The 22,379-nt window shown below is 35.1% G+C and overlaps 1 protein-coding gene across 6 annotated transcripts in view; it reads right to left on the reverse strand.

The window, feature by feature from the left end:
• Positions 1 to 22,379, reverse strand: part of DOCK7 (dedicator of cytokinesis 7) — a 188,205-nt gene that overhangs the window by 74,116 nt on the left and 91,710 nt on the right. For 5 of the 6 annotated variants that reach the window (XM_036849754.1, XM_036849774.1, XM_036849764.1 and 2 more), the window contains exons 17-22: positions 21,778 to 21,916; positions 20,730 to 20,831; positions 13,256 to 13,342; positions 8,849 to 9,080; positions 5,841 to 6,005; positions 3,224 to 3,393 (exon numbers count right to left, since the gene is read on the reverse strand). In XM_036849754.1, coding sequence (XP_036705649.1) covers positions 3,224 to 3,393; positions 5,841 to 6,005; positions 8,849 to 9,080; positions 13,256 to 13,342; positions 20,730 to 20,831; positions 21,778 to 21,916 — 895 coding nt within the window. Of the gene's footprint in view, positions 1 to 3,223; positions 3,394 to 5,840; positions 6,006 to 8,848; positions 9,081 to 13,255; positions 13,343 to 20,729; positions 20,832 to 21,777; positions 21,917 to 22,379 lie in introns of those variants that run through there. The other variant, XM_036849803.1, reaches the window with a different exon arrangement.

Raw genomic sequence — 22,379 nt, forward strand, 5'->3', positions numbered from 1 at the left:
ATAAAAAAATTTTTATTTTTTATCCCATTTTATGGGATGGGTTGATTTAGTAGATGGGGAGAAACTGATGATGTAGGAGAGTGATGAAAGAACTGCTGGAGTGAGGATCTTGAGTAGGTGAAAGGGGATGGGTGGTTGTATACAAACAGGGAATGGACTTAGGGAAATGGACAGTTCATCTATAGCAGAGTTTTAAGTAGTAGGTAGTAGTAGATGGTAGTGGGTAGGTAGATGTGATGGTCAAAGGTGACAAAAGTTTTCTTCTGATGGCCTCAATTTTCTTAATGAAGTAGGAGATAAAGTGAGGAGGGGGATTGGTGGGGAGCTGTTAGAGGGTTTGAGGTACCAAAGAAGGCATTAAACCTTTTTCCGGGAGAATGGGAAAGTAAATGGAATGAAGAAATATAGTATAATTGCTTGACAGCATTAAGGGCTCTCTTGAGGTTCATGGCCTTTAATTTCAAATGAGACCAGTTATCATGGCATTTCTCAAATCATGTTTAAGGGCACAGGCAGTCAACTGAATTCAGCTATGGTCTGAGGTTTGGCTAAGCAAGTAAAATGAAGTAAGGGAAAGATAAGGGAATTGACGTTTGTTTATAATGGTAATAATTATAATGATTGATCATGGAATTTAAGCTGGCTAAATTGGAAGAAAGAACGTTAGGGGCGTGAGGTACAGTAAAAAGGTCATACGATCAAGTGATTGGAGGTTGCTGAGCAGAGAAATTGTTGGAGTTGGGGTACTAGACAGAAAAATATAAGCTAATGGTTAGAGAACAAGATGCATGAAATTGAGATTATGAGGATTAAAATTATTCATCATGACAAGACTAAGGGTATGACCATGGCTAAGGCAGAGTGAAAGACAAAAATCATTAAAGAAGAGTTTCTCTAATTTCCAAGCCAATAAAATCAGAATAAATGAAGAGTAGCTATAAATAAACTTCAGATTCCTTACAATTTTTCAATGAGATAAAATTATACACCATTATTATTTGCGATTATGACTAAATGATAGTCCAAAATGAAGGTAGGTAGCTATCAAAAATAATGAAACCAGGGGCTTCCCTGGTGGCGCAGTGGTTGAGAATCTGCCTGCTAATGCAGGGGACACGGGTTCAAGCCCTGGTCTGGGAAGATCCCACATGCCGCGGAGCAACTAGGCCCGTGAGCCACAACTACTGAGCCTGCGCGTCTGGAGCCTGGGCTCCGCAACAAGAGAGGCCGCGATAGTGAGAGGCCCGCGCACCACGATGAAGAGTGGCCCCCACTTGCCGCAACTAGAGAAAGCCCTCGCACAGAAACGAAGACCCAACACAGCCAAAAATAAATAAATAAATAAATAATTAATTTTAAAAATAATAATAATAATAATGAAACCAAAAAAAAAAAAAAGAACATACAAAAACCATTTGAATAAAATTTGATTAGGACAAGACTGTATTGTCATAAGACAAAGTCTCACCTTATGACGGCTTTCTCAAAAGTTTATGTATATCATAATATCAGAAGCAAGTTTACATCATTATTATGTCCCATTTTATGAACCACTTGAAAAAAGACAAATAATCATTCCAATACATGTACACTTTTGTTCTAAATCTTGATGTTATAATCTATCAAATACATCATATATAAAGGAAAACTCTAGAATTATGCTAAATGAAGCATAATGCAAATCTTACAGAAATTAAGAGACGTTTCAAAAGTAGAACCTTGAGAAAAATGGCAACTATAGCTCTTTAATAGGAAAATTTCTTATAATTCACAAATGAGATTCATTCCACTGAAGAACTGTACTTACAGTACGTAAATTATGTTAAGTATTACCTCCATCACAATAAAAAAAAATCAAGAATGAAGACAAGGATAAAAAACCTTGTCTTCCTAGACATGACAAGATATGTGGAGGGAGAAAAGCCGTCTCTTTTGTAATTGCTGTATTACTCAGGTTACTCTGCAGCATCCATGTAAATACATCTGAACATCATTCTCTCAGAAAGCTCACAAAAAGTGAAAGTTTGTTTAATTAGAGTAACACCTATTTGGATCTTTAAGTTATTGAAATTCATGTTTATTTTTTAAATTATAAGGCTACAAAATATTTTTTTCATCTGTAAGAAATTACTTTAAAAAACGTATTTTTGATCTGTGAGAAATTACTTTCAAATTACGTAAAACGTACTTTAAAATGCGCAATGCTAAAGTTTATCAGAGGTGTCTGAATGTAAAATTTCTGTAACTATATGAGTAGATTTAAGTAATTCTGATGTGTTTGATCTATATTCAAGTATTTCACAAAAACAAGCTCAGATCATTAAAAAAAAAAAAGGTCTATTTAGTTCAGGCTAAGGGTTAAACACAGACCCCAAAACATGTTTGCTAATTCTTCCTCATATCCTAATTAACAGACTAAAATGCCAAAGAAAAGTTGGCTATGATTCCGTAACAAAGGTATCTTCCTTCTTTCTAATAGCAAAAAATCAATTTAAAATGGTTTGGTCAAAACCCAACATAATGTGATTTCTTGGTCTCAGTCTTACTGTTCTTTTTTTCCAGTTTGATTTTCAAACTCTGAGTTATTTTTGTACTTTAACTATAGAAAGGTAATGACTACTTGTTCCTTAAGTATATTTTGGGGGGTAATAAAGATGGATGCTTACATAAAATACAGCTGGATCTTATACTGGCTGGCCTCTCCCTTATCATCTGGGAAAATCACTAACCATGATTAAATAAATCATATTTTTCTAATCCTGGTGCACCTTACATAGAGTTTTCCGTGTGAAATGTAGCTCTGTTAATTGTTAATCATTGTTCTTGATATTTTTGGAGAAGGGAGGCTCATATTTTAAGTTGATAATATGTCCCAACTACACAGCAGTCACAGGTCTCTTTTAATCCTCTAGAAAATCAATCTAACCATTTTTCACATGATAATCAGACAGACAATGAGTCGTATGTGACTGGTCACCCTGCACAAATTTTTTAATTTGGCAGATATTCTTGAGCAGAGCACACAAACCAGTTTGTAATAGCAAAAACATTGAATAGAAACATCAAACATTTATGTGTTCACTGATAGAATAGAAACGCACAATTTCTTTCTTATTACTAACTCAAATACATTTTAAAATTAAAAATAAAGTAAAACAATTGGACATTTCTCATTTGTTCACAAACTGAAAACCAAATTTATAGACGCATATCTTCAGTTTACCTTACTGCCGATGATTGACCGTACTTCATCATCTGGTGACGTGGGAGTTCCAGATATATCTGGATTACTATTACTAAGGCTCCGAGAACGATTTAAATTAAGGCTTGCAGGTCTCACAGCAGATCTAGCCATTGTGGCATAATGCACTGATCCTCCCAAACCCCCAGGACCTAGAGTTGTATATAAAATAACATATAATTAAGCAAAAAATTAATCAGCAAAGGACCTGAAAAAATCTCTTCCACTTTACAAAATTCCACAAAGATCATAAATTGCTTTTATTTCTAAATGAAAATACTATAAATAAGAAAAACACTCCAGACCTAGTGATAGCTATACAAAGATAATTTATTTTACAGCAGCTGACAAAATCATGTGAATTATAAATACAATCATTATCTCTTCAATGTTTCTATGATTATGTATTATATATACAAAAAAACACAAAAGTAATAAGAAACATACACAAATGTAACCTTCCCTTATATATGAGGGTATCTAAGACCCAAAATGCTCCAGCTAATCTTTTCCTTTTTTCCCACCCCTCCTGCTCTGCCCCTTGAAACACAGTCACTAAGAGGGAGAGCCAATTTCCTGTCAGTATCTCTTAAATGAAACTACGGCTTAGGTCTCTATCTTTATCAGTGACAATTTTAACTATAACAAAATGGCATCTTTATAATATACATACATAAATGTATACTAAAGATAATTCTCCTAAAAGCCCAGGTTATACAAAAAAAAGCAAAGAATCCCTTTTTTGTCTGAAATCAAGCCTGATACCATTATTCAACCAGGATCTATGAACATAAAATACCCAGCAATTGTATCTCCATTTTTCATTTTTAAAGAAATCTTTCTGAGTGTCATATTTGCAAATGACACACACCTGTCAACTAAGTAGTTTATAGTCTTCAGGTCAGCATGTAAAAAAGACATTTTGCAAAATCTGTGAAATTCTAATAGTGTACTGAATGGAACAGTAAATGGAGTAGCATTATATACAGTCCACAATCAGTTATATACTCAGAGACTCAAGTACTATAATTTTAGAAATCAAGATAGGAAATTATGAACAAGACTATAAGAGTCAATTAGTTCTCTTTTTCAATTAAGAAATAAAATGTGCTAAAACTGAGATTACTATTATGCCTAGTTTTCAGAGTGAATGTCATAATTACTTGTCACCATTATTAATGTTAACACTGACAACAGCTGAAAAGGGCACTTGCCATTATCACTAGTGATGGATGGATGACTCATACAGACAAATATGTAAACAGGTTGAAAGGTATGCACAACATAATCATTAACCTACTAACTGAACAACTAAAGAGTGATTCAAATTAAGTCATCCCCCACCACCACCACTACCACCTATGTCATATAAAACAAAAAGCAAGTGGCTACTCTGGGCTCTAATATTCAAAAAGGCTGTATGATTTTATTGACCATGAAGAGATCAGAACTTTTCTAGAGGATAATCTTTTATAGTATTGTAGGTTTCACAGGGTTATCAGGAAACTACTGAGCCATCATATTTCTTCTTTAATGTCCAATAGCACTCTGAATGACAAATATAACATTCTATTTATCCTATTTATCTTATCTTTTTTTTTTTTAACTGAGATATTGGGGAACTTTATGCACATATTTTTAACATGTAATCAAGAGAAAAAACTGAACTGGGAACTGTAAGGAAAACAACTTTGCCATATGTACCCCAAAATGTAGTAAATAAACAATGAGCAGAGATATGTTTTTATTCTTTGAATACAACATCAGGTCCCTAGAGCTGAGCCACAAGTCAACAGCATGTATTATACTGAGAAAAAGAACTCACTTTATTAAGTATCAAGAACAAAATCCTCCACAAATGTCTTTTCTAATAGAAATCACCCTCACTGCTAATTTGGAATTTGGAGCAATAGCCTTTTATTAAACTGTTTACAAACAGCAGTTCATACGTCAGACTACATAATCATAAATCAAGCTGAGATGACTGCATTAGCCTCAAATAGACTCAGAGAACCTCAGTGGGGATTTTTAAATACTCTTCCTTCCAATTTTACCCATAATGCCTTGCGATGCAACTTAATTTTTTTTTAATTTTATTTTATTTTATATACAGCAGGTTCTTATTAGTTATCTATTTTATACATATTGGCATATATATGTCAATCCCAATCTCCCAATTCATCTCACCACCACCACCTCCCCCCGCCCCGCTTTCCCCCCTTGGTGTCCATCGGTGTCTCTATTTCTACCTTGCAAACCAGTTCATCTGTACCATTTTTCTAGATTATTTATCTTAACTGGGAATGATAAAATGCTTTCAGAGACGGAAGTTATTTTCAAGGTTCATTTCCAAAAATTAATTCAACCAAGATCTCTCTAATTCAACTTAAAGGAAGCTGTATAAATAATGATGCTTTAAAATATAACCTATTTATCCTTTTAACTCCAGTACATAGCATAGTCCATGGCACTTAGCAGGCATTCAACAAATGTCTGCTATTGAATAAATGCATCACACCATGGACTACAAGATTATTTCAATCCTATTATGAACACATAATCTATGCAAGATAGTTTCTTAGTAAAAAGAATAAAATACCTGGTGATGGTGAATTAGGGTAAGTATTTGGTAGGCGAAAAACATAATAGATATATGATGCGAGAAGGCTGTTTCTGCCATGCTGGTCATGATTTCCTTCCAAGTTTTTGTGAAGCCGATTTATAATTGATGCCATGGCTTCAAATGATGCTTGACCTAGATTTACTTTTAAGGAGGAAAATATTTTTCCATTAACTTTTTTAGACTGTAAGTTCCAAAAAGATCAAGGTTTTGCCTTCACTATATGCATTAAGTATAGTGACTACACACAGTAAGCATATAAAGATGATATTTGATATTAATTTTATGGTATCTATTTATAATACTGTATTAACTGAATCAAAAATACTTTTAAAAAAATGAGAAAAAACTAATTTTAATAATTTAACATGAAAACTATGTGGCTTTGCTTAGTGAGAAAAAAAGAATCATCAAACAGTACCCACTACTTTGTAAAACAATATAAAGCACGTGATAAGTAAAAAAATCTATCTTATATATAACCTTTGAGAAGTAACTTCTCATTTTAAAGATGACTCTGAGAAACTAAATACCATACATTGAGCACATGTTACTTTTGTTTATAAAATAAAAGTTACCAATAAAAGTAGATTATTAAAAATATTAACTTAATAGAAAAGAGTTGATAAGCAACTTAATTGAAGTAAGTAGCTCTGTAAAAGGATTAGAAGGAAAAAAGGGTAGAAAACCAGATTGAGGTAAGGCTATAGCACATTAAATGCCAGGCTAAGTAACACCTACCCAGCCATTCAAGTCAGTATATAACAAGAATTTTGCAAAAATTGGGAAATTCTGGTAGCTCAGTGAGTAAATGGATAATCCAAACAGCCATTCTGAGCAACAGCACCTCACATTTTATGATTTATTTAATCAAGACAGGAATTTATGAACAGATAATGAGGCCAATTAAGTTTTCCTAAAAGTGGAAATATCAGATAGAGTGGTCATTTAGGAAGATTCATCTATATATACTGAACTAGAAGAGAGACTAGAAAGAGAGAAACCTAAGCAGGGTTTAGCAATCCTACCTGTGTTCCTGTTTGACTCCTTTTCCTTTTCCTCATAGTAGCTATTCCAAACCATCAGAATCCTTCTCAAAACTAGGTCCACTTTACTCCCTTCTCCACAAATCCTCCTTTTTATCTCAGAGTAGAAATTTATAGAGCATGAAAGTCCTGAAGTTTTTACTATAAATTTATCAGAATCTGAAACAATTTTTAGTTCCTTTCCAAAGGAAGCAGTGCTCGTCTCCTACATAAGAATGATCTATCCACCTTAATTTCTGTCCTACATGCTTGCTTCATTAATTAAACCCTCTTGCACCTCTATATAGATTCTCAAAGCATATAAACATGCTCAAATCTCTCCACTCTTATGCCCTAATCAACCTTGCTTCCTCTTCTAACTAAACTTCTCAAAACAGTATAAGCTTTTTGCATTCCTTTCATCATCTGCTGTTTACTACTAAATTCTCTGTAATCTGGTTTCTACTTTCACTATTTGACCAAGACTATTCTCGTTAATTTCACCAGCGGATACTTCTTCAGTATAGTAGATAAGAGTGGGACTCTAGAGTCAGTTGCTTGGGTTTGAATCTTTAGGTAAATTTTTAAGCGTATGTTCATCATTTTATTCATGAAATCATGAAATTCATACCTATACCCAGAGTTGTAAAGATTTCATACATTAATATAAATAAAGTACATAGCACAATTCCTGGTACACTGTAAGTGTTGGGGAAATGTTTGTTACTATTGTGATTATTTTACTTATACAATCTACAAAAATGAACGATGTTAACTTTTTTTTCTTAAAACCTTCTATGACTTCGGTAACATTACTCTCTACAACATCTCTTCAGTATCTCTTAAACTACCCTCTCTTCTCTATCCCACCATCACTGTCTTTTATCAGGACCACAGAGTTTTTTGTATAAAATTCAAGATTTCAAATCTGTCTGCCTGCCTCCAGATTTTCTCACTTTCAATCTACCTCCGTGCAAAATCAGCCTTATAAAAGCCAACCTAGTCACATTACTTTTCTAATTAAGACCAGACCCTTCAAAGGCTATTGATCCTTACAGAATAATAGTCCAATTTCCTAATGTGTCAAGGACCCTACTTCATCTCCCCTACGACCAATATCATCTCTAAACACTAACCCTCCAATTCATAACTAATTACTTATAATTCCCCCAAAATTTCCAAGTTAGTTTATCTGTTTGTGTACTATACACACACTGTTTCATCTCCTTGGGCTAGTTATTTACCTGTCAGACTCCTACTCATCTTTAAATGCTCAACCCAAGAATTACCTCTACTTACAAGTGTCCCTAAAAAAAACTCAAGGAGTTGAATACTACTCTCCTTTGTGCCACCACTTAATACGAAATTTCTATAACAAGTTAGCTGAAATTTCTCACAAGCTCAACTACTTTGCAGGATTGGGTGGAAGCTGTTAGCAAAAGTAAAGGAATGAATCTTGGAAAAAAGGTAGGAAACCTGAATACCTCTCTTTCGAGAACAACTCACAAGAAAAAGAAGATAGAGATTTTGAGTCAACGAAGAAAATAATAGCTATATTAAGTAGAGGATAGCAGATGAGTGAAAATGTAGATTATAAGTCATGTAAAACACAATATGATTTATCAGTTGCATGTTGTCTTAACTAGTCTATGAGATCCTTAAAATCAGAAACCATGCCTTGGTCAGTGCCTATCACTGTATGGTACATATTAAGTGCTTAATAAATATTTGGTGAGTGAATAAATAAATTTGTCTTCATAATTAGAGTAGAAGTCTATATGGCACATTTTATAGAAACAAAAGTTATCATTTTCCAACATTAGAAACAGGTAAGTAACAACGCCCCACAAAGTCAAACACAGTCCTTACAGAGATGGCAAAAAGGAATCATGGTTCTATTTCTGTAAAAGTTAGAAATGTTGAATGATAAATTTCATGATTCCCCCAACATAGGTAAATTACCTATTTGGCCAGCAATGACAGGAGGTCTAACAACTAAAAGTATCAGTTTATCAAGCAGAAGATAAAGAAATCGGACCACTGGTTCCAACTGAGATGAATTCAATGCTGCAATACTGCTCTTCAATTCATTTTCTAAGTTATTTTCCATGATTCGCATGTCTCCAATTCGGACTGGGAACATGTGTTCATCCAGAGCATTCACCAGAGCAAAAAACTTATCAAGATAAGGATCCTAAAACAAAGAATGAACAGAGGCACTAAACAATTATAACTTCATACATTCCCCAAACTATGGACCACTGATATCTCATATTAATTGATAATACAAAAAAGTACATACTAGTATATACAAACATTGTTTCCAATTAAATACTACATCTATTCTCAGCTATTATTGTAAAGTGGCCACTTCAAATACTATTGATTACTCAAAAAAACTACTGATATTAGGATTTTTTTTCCCAGTGTGAGTCTGCCTTATTGTTTTAGAGCTCAATTGTTATGGCGAGTGTGTTAGCAACCTACCTGAGCCCATTATTAATGTATTACCTCTTAGCTCCATCCAAACCCACCATCTTTTCCACATTTTGTAATTCTGGAGCTAGACTCTTCAAACTACATTTGTCCTTTGTCAGCTGGCTTGTGATAGGCTCTGACCACAGAGGGTATGGGAAACAGTCTGCTAGGCTTGAGGAGTTAGAAGGGAATCTTCTTCCTCCTGTTTGCTTTCCTAATGGCAGCGAGTAGACGTGCATGCTGTGGCTCAGAGGTGAGGGACATGGGCAGCAGTGGTGGCTCTCACAGTTCCACAGCAGGACCTCTCTACCAAGCTTCCTCAATACTACAGCACAGCAGGCACTGGGCTCCTGTAGCAGCGGTGTCCTCTCCTCAGAGGTCTGACTCACATCCTTCAAGATCTTGCTCTAGGTTTCTAGGTTCCATCCTCCCTTACCACTTTCTGCAATTGCTATCTTTGTTACAATCAGAATTCTCTTTTAACCCATTTAGTAGTGAATCACCTTTAACTTAGTTAACAATTATTTATTTGCAGATTTTTCTCCACTCAAATTACTGGCAGTTTCTATCTCCTGACTAAATCCTAACTGCTATTATTTAACCTCCTTCTACACTGACAGAACCACAATCTTATTTAAAGCAGTAATGTGCGTGCTCTTTGAGCCTCCTTTATACCTATAGATGACCGAGTTCTGACCAATGGATGTGAGAAAAAGGCTACTGAAACTCTGGGAAGACTTTCACTTAGTTAACAATGAAAATAAACTTTAAGAAAAGGCAGTAATGCTAAACAACTTCACATTTATAATTTTAATACTGGTCTAATTTTTTATGTTTTAAATGAATAAAAATAATTCTACTGAATTCTAACTATATATCCAGTAAATTTCAAAGCGCCTACAAGCAAAGTACAAAACATCATTAAAAACATTTATTGTCTTCAATTGATCCTTTAAAAAAGATTATAATACATGATAAAATTATATTACAGCGTTGTAAAATTTATAAACTTTTGAGTTTCAGTCACAGGACTGTGAATGTCAGGGGGCTACACACTAGACACTTCCACTCTATTCTTCCTCTACATTCTATAGATTCTAAATCACCTCTATGAAATATTTTGCCTCAAATCCTTCTTTGTTACATTAAGACAATACATGTATCTACCTGCTTCCATAAAAACAAAGTCAGGAGTAAAACATAAATATATTACCAACACTAGAAAAAGAGACCACTAACAATGATTACAGGATTCAAAAAAACATGAAAAATAATGTATTTGTATACTTAAGAAGATATCATGTGATATTAAGAATAATTTTATTAAGGGAAGGAATATATTTAAACAGTATACTATAATGTCAACCTTCTCATTATCAGAAGAATAAGGTCTATAGGAAACATAAGCATATCTAACAACAGAAAAGTAAAAACTCCACTGGAGCATTATTTTACTAGGATCTACCTGCATACTGCTAAATAAAATATATATACTACCTTTTTGCTGGTTTTTTTGTTTGTTTGTTTTTTTTTTTTTGGCTGCATTGGGGCTCCGTTGCTGCGCGTGGGCTTTCTCTAGTTGCGGTGAGCGGGGGCTACTCTTCATTGCGGTGCGTGGGCTTCTCATTGCGGTGGCTTCTCCTGTTACGGAGCACGGGCTCTAGGCATGCAGGCTTCAGTATTTGCAACACATGGGCTCAGTAGTTGCGGCACGCAGGCCCTAGAGCACGTGGGCTTCAGCAGTTGCAGCACACGGGCTCAGTAGTTGTGGCTCGCGGGCTCTAGAGTGCAAGCTCAGCAGTTGTGGCGCACGGGCTTAGCTGCTCCGTGGCACGTGGGATCTTCCCGGACCAGGGATCAAACCCATGTTTCCTGCATTGGCAGGAGGATTCTTAACCACTGCGCCACCAGGGAAGTCCTTTGCTGTTGTTTTAAAACATGATATAGAGCACCCTGTCTTTTTACTTTCCCTACCTCACTGTGCAGAAAAGAGTTAACATAGCAAGCTTAAGACATTTCAAAGGCCTGCTTACAAGGTTCGCCCTTGGCTGGCATCTGGGAACTTGGATTTCAGGAGGGTTCCCACTGATAGGCGATTGCTCACTATACCTAAACTGTTTGTGCAAGCAATATGGTTTATGCTTAATACCTGCTTTCCTTTTGCAAATCTAGGATTTTGGTATGTGTTAGGCAGAGGGTGTCTACGAGACAAGCCTATGGTAAAAACTCTGGGAACTGAGCTTCCCTGGTAGACAACATTTCACATATGCTGTTTCACCTTATCCTCTATGACTCCAGTAGGAGAAAACTCTTGGAAGCCTGTGTCCTATTTCCTCTAGACTTGACCTCTTTCCCCCAGACTTGACCTCTTTCCCCCTACCTTATTTTGCTTTATATCTTTCACTAAAATAAATCACAGCTGTGAATATGACTATATGCTGAGTCCCGTGAGTTCTGCTAGAAAATAACAGAACTTAAAGGTGGCCTTGGAAACCCCTGCATACCACCCCTTGCCTTTTCAAGTTGGAGAACCCACATATTCCATTTTGAACACCCGCCTCTTCTCACTCTACATTTTCTCCCTGGAAAATCACATTCACTAGTACAGTTTCAGCTATCACATTTATTCTGTTACCCCCAATCCTAAACTCCTAATTAATTACAACTGCCTATAGGACATCTTCATCTGAAGTGCACAGGCACTTCAAACTCAAAAATAAACTCATTATAGCCCCATAATTTCTCTCCCTTAGTATGCTCCCAAATTTACTTCTCTCACATTTACTATTTACGTTAGAAATCACCATACACCCTAAATTCTGTGGCATTCAAGGTCCTTCATAATCTTTTACCAGCCTGGTCTTCTATGCTCATATACCATGATTTCTCACATACTTTAAATTCCAGTCACACCAGATTAATTACCCTTCCTTCAGCAGATTACTGCCTCTTTGCACTTGCTTTTTATCAATTGCACTGTCTACCCTCTCTCTGTATGGTAAATGCCTACTCACCAATGCAACAACTCAGTTCCCATCAAAACAAACAACTCTCTCTCTGTACTTGAAAGGATTTAGTTCATATATCTAACATAATACTAGTTTTATTATAATTATTTTTGCACTTCCCCTTATTTCACTGTAAGGTACTTTAAGGGCAGGCTCTTTCCTTCACAGGTAACAACGTCCCTGACCTCACAGAGTTTACAGTCTAATGGGGGAAAGAACCAATAAACAAAGGATATGAATGCATTTATATGTACACACACACACACACACACACAGTGACAGAAAGCAAAAGTGCAACAGCATGCAAGTGAAAATAAGAAGCAGTAAGGAGTGCAGGGTAAGACGATACAGAGTGATGGAGCTGCTATGTTTAAAAGAGTCACCAGCAAAGGCTTCTCTGAGGTAAGGAGAAGCCTTAATGAAGAGAAGTCAAATGAATGTGAGAAGGAAAAGCATTCCAGTTAAAGAAAGAGTAAATACAAAGGCTTTGAGAAGAGCTTGGCACATTCCAGAAATATAGTGAAAAATATGGCGATCCCTAAGAACCCTTTCCATTTGAAATATCTAAGTCTATGAGAAATAAAACGAGCTGGATGATGGTTTTTCAACTCTAACTATTCTGCTATGTTCTAGAAACTTAGGGAAAAAAAATCACTTAATTTTCAAAATGAAGTCAATAACATTTTGAAAAGCAAAATATTTGCTTTTGTTCATATTAAATATTTTATTGATTCCTTTAAAAAGTAACTTCCAAACCTATACATTTTTAACTGATATATAGTCTCATAAATCTTATAGCAGACAAAACTGATTTAAGTTCTGGACAAAATGTTCAATTCATTTAAGTGAAATCTGATCACAAAAATTATTAAAACTCACTTACCTGTGTATGGATAGATGAAACAGCAACAACTTCAACATTAAAAACACCTTTGTGATTATCTACCCATTTCATGCCAGGTAGAGGAACCTATAAGATATTGAATACAATGACCACAGATGCTTAAGTTGATTATGAATTCTGAAACAAATGTGAATTATGAAAAAAAATTACAATATCTCAATGAGAAAAAATACTGTGGAAATATATTTTATGCACTACAAATAAATGTAGAACTTATATTTTGTTCTTATTACAAAAATCAATGTTTCCTACAAGAGAAGTAAAAGGCTCAAGGAGCAAAAGGCAGAAAATATACACACAAAATTCTATCTTCCCAGAAACATATACCTTTGTATCATTCCAAATCTTCCCTTATGCACGTGTATTTTTAAATACACCCTTACATAGGTGATATATCAAACATATTATATTGAAACCTGTTTTTCACCTATTGCATTGTGAATCTCTTTTCATGCCAATAAATTCACATCTACAATATCTTAATGGCTTACAGTATCCTATTTTCTTTATTTTAAACACTTCTATTATCTTTTAATTGGGCTTTAAAATATTCATAAGCAAAGGAAGTCTATTGTTTTAAGGATTAGAAAACATTTTTTTCTGATATAAATTGCTAGCAGTGTTAATTAAAATCATATCACAAAAATTATTTTTAAAAGGGAGTACATCAGTTCTCTCTATTCTTCCTGCTGAGTACAGCTAAAAACCCTGAACATGATACATAAAATAAACATAAAGACTGAAAGGGGAGAGAAGGATGCAGACAGGCTAGGGACCTCAGGATACAAGGAACTATAAGGCAGTGTTTCCTGGGTTTTAGTTTTGCCTCATGTATCCTGGGCTAGTTACTAGAGAAGCTGGCAACCCAGAATTGCCAAAAGAAACAGACAAAAAAAAAAAAAAAAAACTCCAGGAAAAGCCTGCTCCCTCTAGTGAAATGCAACAATTGCCCTAATCTGGCCAAACACAAGGAAACAAATCACAGCCCCATTCCACCTCCATAGGCTGAGTGAGGACCCTAGGTGTCCACCCTCAGCTGGCTATAATGAAGTTCCTCAATCCCTACCCCACCCTCACAAATACTGTCTGGTATCAGAGAAGACAGAGATGGGAACTGGTCCCAGTCCAGTGATAAAAAGTACCTCCACTAATTGTGGGGTCAGTGGAGGCCAAGCAGGGAAAAGTAACAAGTTTCCCCCTCACCCTCACAGCCAGGGAGGTGTCAACTGAGGCCCGAAATCCTACCTCCACCCAATAATAAGCCACCCCCAACCCAACACGGAGTGGGGAATGTGAATCTTTACCTCCACCTGGCAACAGGACCTCCCCCTTCTGCTAAAACACAAGACTTATGTAAGATCTAGAGTCATAACATAATACCCAAAATGTTCAGGATATAACAAAAAATCACACATCATACCAAGGACCAGAAAAATTTCAACTTAAATGAGAAAAGACAATCAACAGACATCAATATTTAGATACTGGAAAGATCTGACAAGGAGTTTAAAACAGCCATCAGGGGAGAAAAAAAAGCTCTACAAGCAATTACGAACATCCTTGAAACAAATGACAAAAATAGAAAGTCTCAGCAAAACAAAACAAAACAAACAAACAAAAAATATATATACATATATAGGAAGATAGACAGGATTTCTTTCCCATGGTTTTATATTTTTATTATATGAAGAAAATAAAACCAAATAAAGTAAGTTTCCTATTACAAAATTCAATACTAAGTAGGTAAGAAATGCAATATCTTTACTGAGGCAAATAATACAGGTATTGAAACTTTAAAAAAGAAAAAAACGCTGGTGGAGTAAATTGAAACTACTCAGTACAAGAAACAGTACTAGCTCTTTCAACCCAAAACACTCATTTTCAGCTTTAAAAAAAAGGACATCCAAATAAAATGTGAACACATACTTCTTTAAAAACAGTCTGCAGCATCAATATCTTCTGGGCACTTGAAGAAATGTAAATAATCAAGCCCCAACCCAGACCTACCTCATCAGTAACTCTGGGAGTAAGGTTAAACAACTGGTGTTACTACAAACACTCCAGGTGATTCTGATGCATGCTAAAGTAAGAACTACTCTCTTTAAGTATTCTAACAAATAGTGTGGCAATAGGAATGGCATAATAGTAGCAGACACTTCTTTAGCACTTTTCATGTGCCTGGTACCATTCTAAATGTTCTACGTACGATTAATCATTCAGTCATCAACATAACTCAATTATTGTAGGCATTAATTATTCTCAATTTACAGATAAGAAAATTCAGGCAGAGAGACTATCTTAATCAGCTCGGTTTGCCACAACAAAATGTCATACACTGGGTGGCTTAAATAACAGAAATTTATTTTCTCACGGTCTGAAGACTAGAAAAGGCCAATATCAAGGCGCCACCATGGTCAGTTTCTGGTGAGAACCCCTTCCTAGCTTGCAGATGACCACCTTTCACTGTGTCCTCACACAGCCAAGAGAGCAAGCTCTCTGGTGTCTCTTCTTACAGAGCACTAATCCCAGCATGAGGGCCCATCCTCATGACCTCATTTAAACTAATTACCTCCCAAAGGCCCCATCTCCAAATTCTATCACATTGGGGGTTAGAACAATTTAGTCCATAACAGAATAAGAAACTCACCTGAGGTCAGTGGGAGCTGGGAGTGAAATCTTGGATATTATGTTATACTGCCTTTCAAAGGTATATGAGATTAGAAAAAAAATCAACAACAAAAAAACTTTCATAATCCCACACCCCTTTGAGAGCTAACTTTGCTAAATTTGGTGTATATTTTCCAAACTATTTTCACCCAGTTGCTGATATATCTACATATTGAGTTTGGTTGTCACTACATTATTTGTTTGTTTTTATATTTTTATTACAAATGTCCCATTGGGATATTTAAATCTATATCACTCCTCTTAACTACCGTACCACTGTACGGCTGTACAAAAATTTAATTAAACAAACCCTTGGTCGACATCAGGTAATTTTCATTTTTTACTTTTTGCTAATACCAATAATCCTGTAATTTTCTTCTTTAAATTCATACAACAAATATTTACTGAAGTCTCTACACAGGTTTCTAGGTACTAGGGTTTCAGGATAAACATAACATCTGCCCTCAGGGAGCTTACTACCCATTTCTTGTAGAAAAAAAAAAAAATAAGAATTCAGATAGTGGTAAGTATTTACTAAATAAAAATGGATTAAAAATGACAGTCTGTATCAGCAGTGTGGAGGAAGGAAGGGTTGAAAATTCATGGAGTTAGGGAAAGCCTCTCTGAGGAAGTGCTATTTGAAATATATAATGAAATAAATATAATGAAAAGACTCCAGCCATGAGGAGATCATGAAGAAGAAAGACAAAATTCAAAGACTGAGAGGCTGGAAAAAATTTGGAAGAAGCTGTAAGTACGGAACAAGGGGCGTGGTGACAGTAGAAGATGACGCTGGAGAAGTGGAAGAGCCCAGGTCTTTTAGAGATTTCCTGTAGGTCACAGGAAAAAAGATCTAGATTATATTCTAAGTACAGTGAAATTCCAAAGGAACATTTTATTTTGATAATAAACACTAAATCTTAGTAATATAATGCTGAATGAAAAAAGCAAGTCTCAGAGGATTATTTATAGCATAATAACCTTTTCATTAAATTCATAAAATAAGCAAAGTAAACAATGTATTCTTTAGGCACCCATATACCTCAATTAAAAAGTAGTTTTAGAGATTTCCCTGGTGGTGCAGTGGTTAAAAATCTGCCTGCCATTGCAGGGGACACGGGTTCGAGCCCTGGTCTGGGAAGATCCCACATACCGCGGAGCAGCTAAGCCGGTGCACCACAACTGCTGAGCCTGTGCTCTAGAGCCCGTGAGCCACAACTACTGAGCCCACGTGCCACAACTACAGAAGCCCACGCGTCTAGAGCCCATGCTCCACAACAAGAGAAGCCACCACAATGAGAAGCCCGCGCACCACAACGAAGGAGCAGCCCCCGCTCTCCGTAACTAGAGAAAGCCTGTGCACAGCAACGAAGACCCAACACAGCCAAAAATAAATAAATAAATTTATTTTTGAAAAACAAACTAGTTTTACTGGGGGGGTTGGGGGGGGTGGTGATTGAGATTGGGAGATTGGGATTGACATATATACATTAATATGTATAAAATAGATAACCAATAAGAACCTGCTGTATAAAAAAATAAAATTAAATTTAAAAAATAAAAGATTCTATGGGAAAAAAACCTTACAGAAAAATGGTTTGAGAGTATCTCAGTCAACAAAATAAATGGCCTCTCACACACTTTATTTCTGGCCCACATAGGCTGAGACGACCATGGAATTCTTTTCCTTACCATACAGACCATTTATACTCAGTTTTATTTTACCCCAACTCTGTAGTACTTTTTTTAAATCATTTTTTCTCCCTAATATTTTACTTCTTTGCTTGTTAACATATCTCTTTGCAGCTCTACGTTTCTTATTCTCAAAATCTGATTCCTGGCTCACCCCCCTGCCCCCACCTTCCCAGAAATGATTGGAAATACAGGTGTATAACCAACTCAGAAGATTTTTTTTTTTAAGTTCAGTACATGAAACCTCCAACCACATCTGGCCATTCACCATTCCAGACATTTTGGTAGGTGTTGATTTGCCCCTAATATTTTGATGTTTGTAATATACTAAATTCTCCATTAATCAGAATGGAATATTCTGGTTAAATTTCTAAAGAAGATAAACTTTTTAATAAACTTTTGCTCTTGCTGGAAATAAAAAATGTAGTTTTAAGAGGCTAGTTTTCAAAACAATGTGAATGTACTTAATAACACAGAACTGTACACTTAAAAATAGTTAAAATGGTAAATTTTATGTTATGTGTATTTTACCACAATTTTTTTTAAAGGCTAGCTTTTTGTAGTTAGAAGGAAGAAGAATGTGGAATAAGGGAGGAGCACATAAGTGATGTAAACTATTGTCAGTGTTCTAGCTCTTGGATTGGGTGGTGGATTCATGTGTGTATTATATTATTAAATAAAATAACAAAAAATTGAAAAGTGTTAACTATCCTCAGGTGTAACCACTGTTAAGTTCAAAAATATCCTATATGCTGATCTTTGCATACCTATGCAAATAGAGATGATAAACTGCCATGCTAGTCTATATGTCAATCTTGTATGAATCTTATAAGCATGAATCTGCTTCCTGGAGCCCAATAAACACTAATCCTGAAAAGCTGATGACACTGAACTGAGATAAATTCACTAGAATACCATCACTCTGTTGAGGCATATTGGTGGCCAAGATTTTCCTCTCACCATAAAGTTCCAACAGTATTCAACAAGAATGAGTCCAGTTTGGGACATTTTATGTCTGAGATATCTACAGAACATCCTGGCGCAGACATCACTAGGTTTTTTAATTTACCAGACAAATAACTGGCAAGAAATGAGTGAGCAGAGATGCAGATTTAAGATTCATCAACTAGCAGTAGGAGTCAGGAGTATCTTGGTCTTCTTGTAAGTTACATACTACACCACTCTGAGAGTACTGTTCACAGAACTGCAGTCAGTGATCCTGCCTGGGAAGAGTGCTTACAGGTTCAGAGTGAAAAGAACATGAAAACTTAAGGGGGAAACACCAGAAAACCAAGAAAATGTGGTGAAACAAAGCCAACAAAGGTTCACCTTCCTTTTTACCCAGTTTTAAGAAGAAAATGATCCATTTATCACTGAAAATGACCACTGAGTGAAATATAATAAAGCAATAGTTCACTAGTTACAGAAATTAGTTTCTCAGTACCGAAGTGTGCTTATATGGCAAGCTTCATATTCTAAGGTCCAAAGAACTGCTGAAGTTAACACATATCAGAAGTTCTCTGACTTTCTGAATCAAAGAGAGCTCAACCTCAACCAGGAAAGTAAATACAAAATTGCATTAAGCAATGACCTATAAAAGTCAAATATTTAAATATTTATCTCTCACTTGCTTTAAATTAAGCACTAAAATTAATATATACTATTCTTTAAATATAATAATGAAGCTAAGAATATATACTGTTCTTTTAATATAGTAATTAAAATATACAAAAGTTTAAGCACTTAATCAGGTGGTTTAATCTCACATATCAATCAGCCATACTATGTATCTATAGTCAAATCCAAATTATCACCATATTCTTTATATATGAACATACACGTTGTAGCTAGAAGAAAACCATCAGCCTCCCCCTTTAGAAAGCTGACCTTGCATTTGCAAATCAATTAAGAACAAATACATAACTTCCATAAAATTATATTTTCTTTTAAAATATTTCCTTTTGAAATACAATGCTACCCCTGACAGAAGACTAATCTGTTTTACTGAAAAGATATGTTCCTGGAAAACTGAATGAAAGATTTGGGGGTTGGGGGGGTTCTGTCCTATTTCTTTCCTACGGTCTTTATTCATTCATTTAATAAATATTTATTAACTGTCTACTATGAGCCAAGCACTATTCTGAGCACTGGTAGATACAGCAATGCATAAGAAAGACAAAGTCCTTAACATCATGGAGTTTATACTCTGTAGACAATAAACAGATAAACAAAGATATATGAACTATAAAGTCAGTGATAAGTTGTTTTTTTTTTTTGGCTGCGCCCCACGGCATGTGGGATCTTAGTTCCTGTCCAGGGATCGAACCTGAGCCCCTGCAGTGGAAGTGCAGAGTCTTAACCACTGGACTGCCAGGGAAGTCCCAGTGATAAGTATTATGAGGATAAAGCAAAGGGATAAAAAGCGGTGGAGGCTGCTACTTAAAGTAATTATAGATGACATCTCTGAAGAGGGGATATTTGAGTGGATATCTGAATTAAATAAGAAGCAGGTCTTGTGATAGAGCATTGTCAGCAAAGGAAAGTACAAACGGCCTGAGATGGGAATGTGCTCTTTATGTATGAGGAACAACAAAGGCGCTGTGCTATATAGTCAGGGCAGAGTGACAGAGAATGGTGAGAAGGGAGGTCAGAGCAGTAGCTTTACATTGCCTTTTTTTTTTTTTTTAATTAAAAACAATACAAATTTATTTGTGAAAACTTTTAAAGTTCTGTTCTGAAAAATAAATGCCACCAAGAGAACATTCACAAGACACATTTCAGATTAATGGTTACGAACAGTTGTAGTCAAAGCATTAAGAGACATTGGTAATCATCATGTAATCGTTCTCTCAAAAGGCACTTTGGTTTTTGAACAGTGGCTACTGATTCTTGATTGAGATTTTCCCAATGTTTTTGTTTCTTTCAAGTCACATATGTCATCATCAAAGCTGCTAATGTCCCTTGGAAAATAATACTATTACTTCACTGTATACATACTTAGAGAGAGAAGAAACAGCAAGTTTGAGAAAACTATCTTTGTAATGAAAAGCCCATTTTATTCAAACTGGAGAATTTCAATGTGAGAGACACTGACCTCAGGAGACAGTACAGAATAAGCCTGTGGTGGTTTTTCCAGTGAAACCGGTAGGCAAAACTGCCCAGTCTTTAATCGTCCATTCTGAAGCATCGGTATCCACTTTTAAATAAAAAGGAAACAATATTAATTTAAATATGTTTGCTATAAAAGTAATTACTTGGAAAATCTGTTTTAAGAACTTGGTATGAGCCAAACTCGTCTCACATCAGTAAACACCAAGGGGATTTAATTATGTAGGTAATAATAATAGGTTTTCATAATTCCTCTAAAGAAGTTTCCCCAACAATATTTAAGGAGGATCCCCAAAACATTATTACCAACGAAGTATGCGATACTTAAATCTATAGCAGGTCCTCATTATCCAAGGGAAAGTTGGTAATAGAAAAGGCCACAAAGTGAATCAATTTTAAACTGGAGTAACAGTGTCAATGTAAATAGGGAAAGAAAGATTTGATTAGATAAGAATGTTGAAAACAAAACTAAAAAGTATGACATAAATTTATTTTCTTACATTTAGCAAAAATTCATGTCATAAGCTGAAGACAAAAGATATGTATCAAATGTTAGTTTTTCTCTTTTAGGTGAAGGCATGCCTTTCTGACAAAATTGTGATAGCACACTATGATGTATTCACCTTAGGTTTACTTTTGTAATTCAATAGTAATGATTTTCAAAAACTACTCAGGTGTTTTAATTGCTTTAATTAAGGCAATTAAAAAGGGTTTTAATTGCCAAGGGTCTCTTTTCATCATTTTACATTCAAACCATTTTCTTCCGAAGAACCCTTAAAACTGCTACATTTACACAGTACTGTTGGGTAAATATACAATAATTAGGACCAACACCTAAGTGTTTACACATATTACTTAGTTAATTAATGACACTGGTTAACTATATTGAGCATTTTCTTGTTATGATGACCCTTCCTAACGAACATGGGGAATCAGATAAGGAATACTCAAATAATAATGAACACCAACTATCTTAAATATTGTTAATTATTTTTAAGATCAAAGGGCTAAATATTTAACAAAAATATACTTACCGTGTATCCAACAGGAGTTTCAAGAGGAGTATTTTGTTTTTGTTGACAACTAACATGATAAAAAGTAAAAAGCAAGTGATGATGGTCAGTTAAAGTAGCAGGGAGTTTAACCTTGATTTCTTCATGAAAATCAGGAGACCTTCATACAAAAACAAAACAAAACAGATCAATAGTCAGTAATGTGTTCAAAATAAACAATTATTGCATTTGTATGTTTGAGTAATTTTTAAATTAATTTCAGGATTCATGCTTAATTTTTCTTCTAGTCCAAAATATTTTTATTTCCAAACTCTTAAGTAACTAACCCCTACTTCCAGATGAGGGAGCTGCCACTGTTTCTGAAATTTCTCATCCCATTTTTATTAATGGGTTAAGTAATCCTACTATTTGAAAATTCATTAATAATCACCACCTTGATGCTGAAATCTTCATTAGATTGGAAACCGTATAAGAGAAGAGACTAGGGCAAGGCTTTCTATATTTATAAACCAATTTGGATACATATTACATAGAAAAAAAATAATATGAGCTTTTAGAAGTGTATATCTTATAACCATACCATAGAAAAACATTTTTCTTTTATAGGAGTACAGCTTCATAGT

This window comes from Balaenoptera musculus, chromosome 1 (assembly GCF_009873245.2).
Source record: "Balaenoptera musculus isolate JJ_BM4_2016_0621 chromosome 1, mBalMus1.pri.v3, whole genome shotgun sequence".
Taxonomy (NCBI): Eukaryota; Metazoa; Chordata; class Mammalia; order Artiodactyla; family Balaenopteridae; genus Balaenoptera; species Balaenoptera musculus.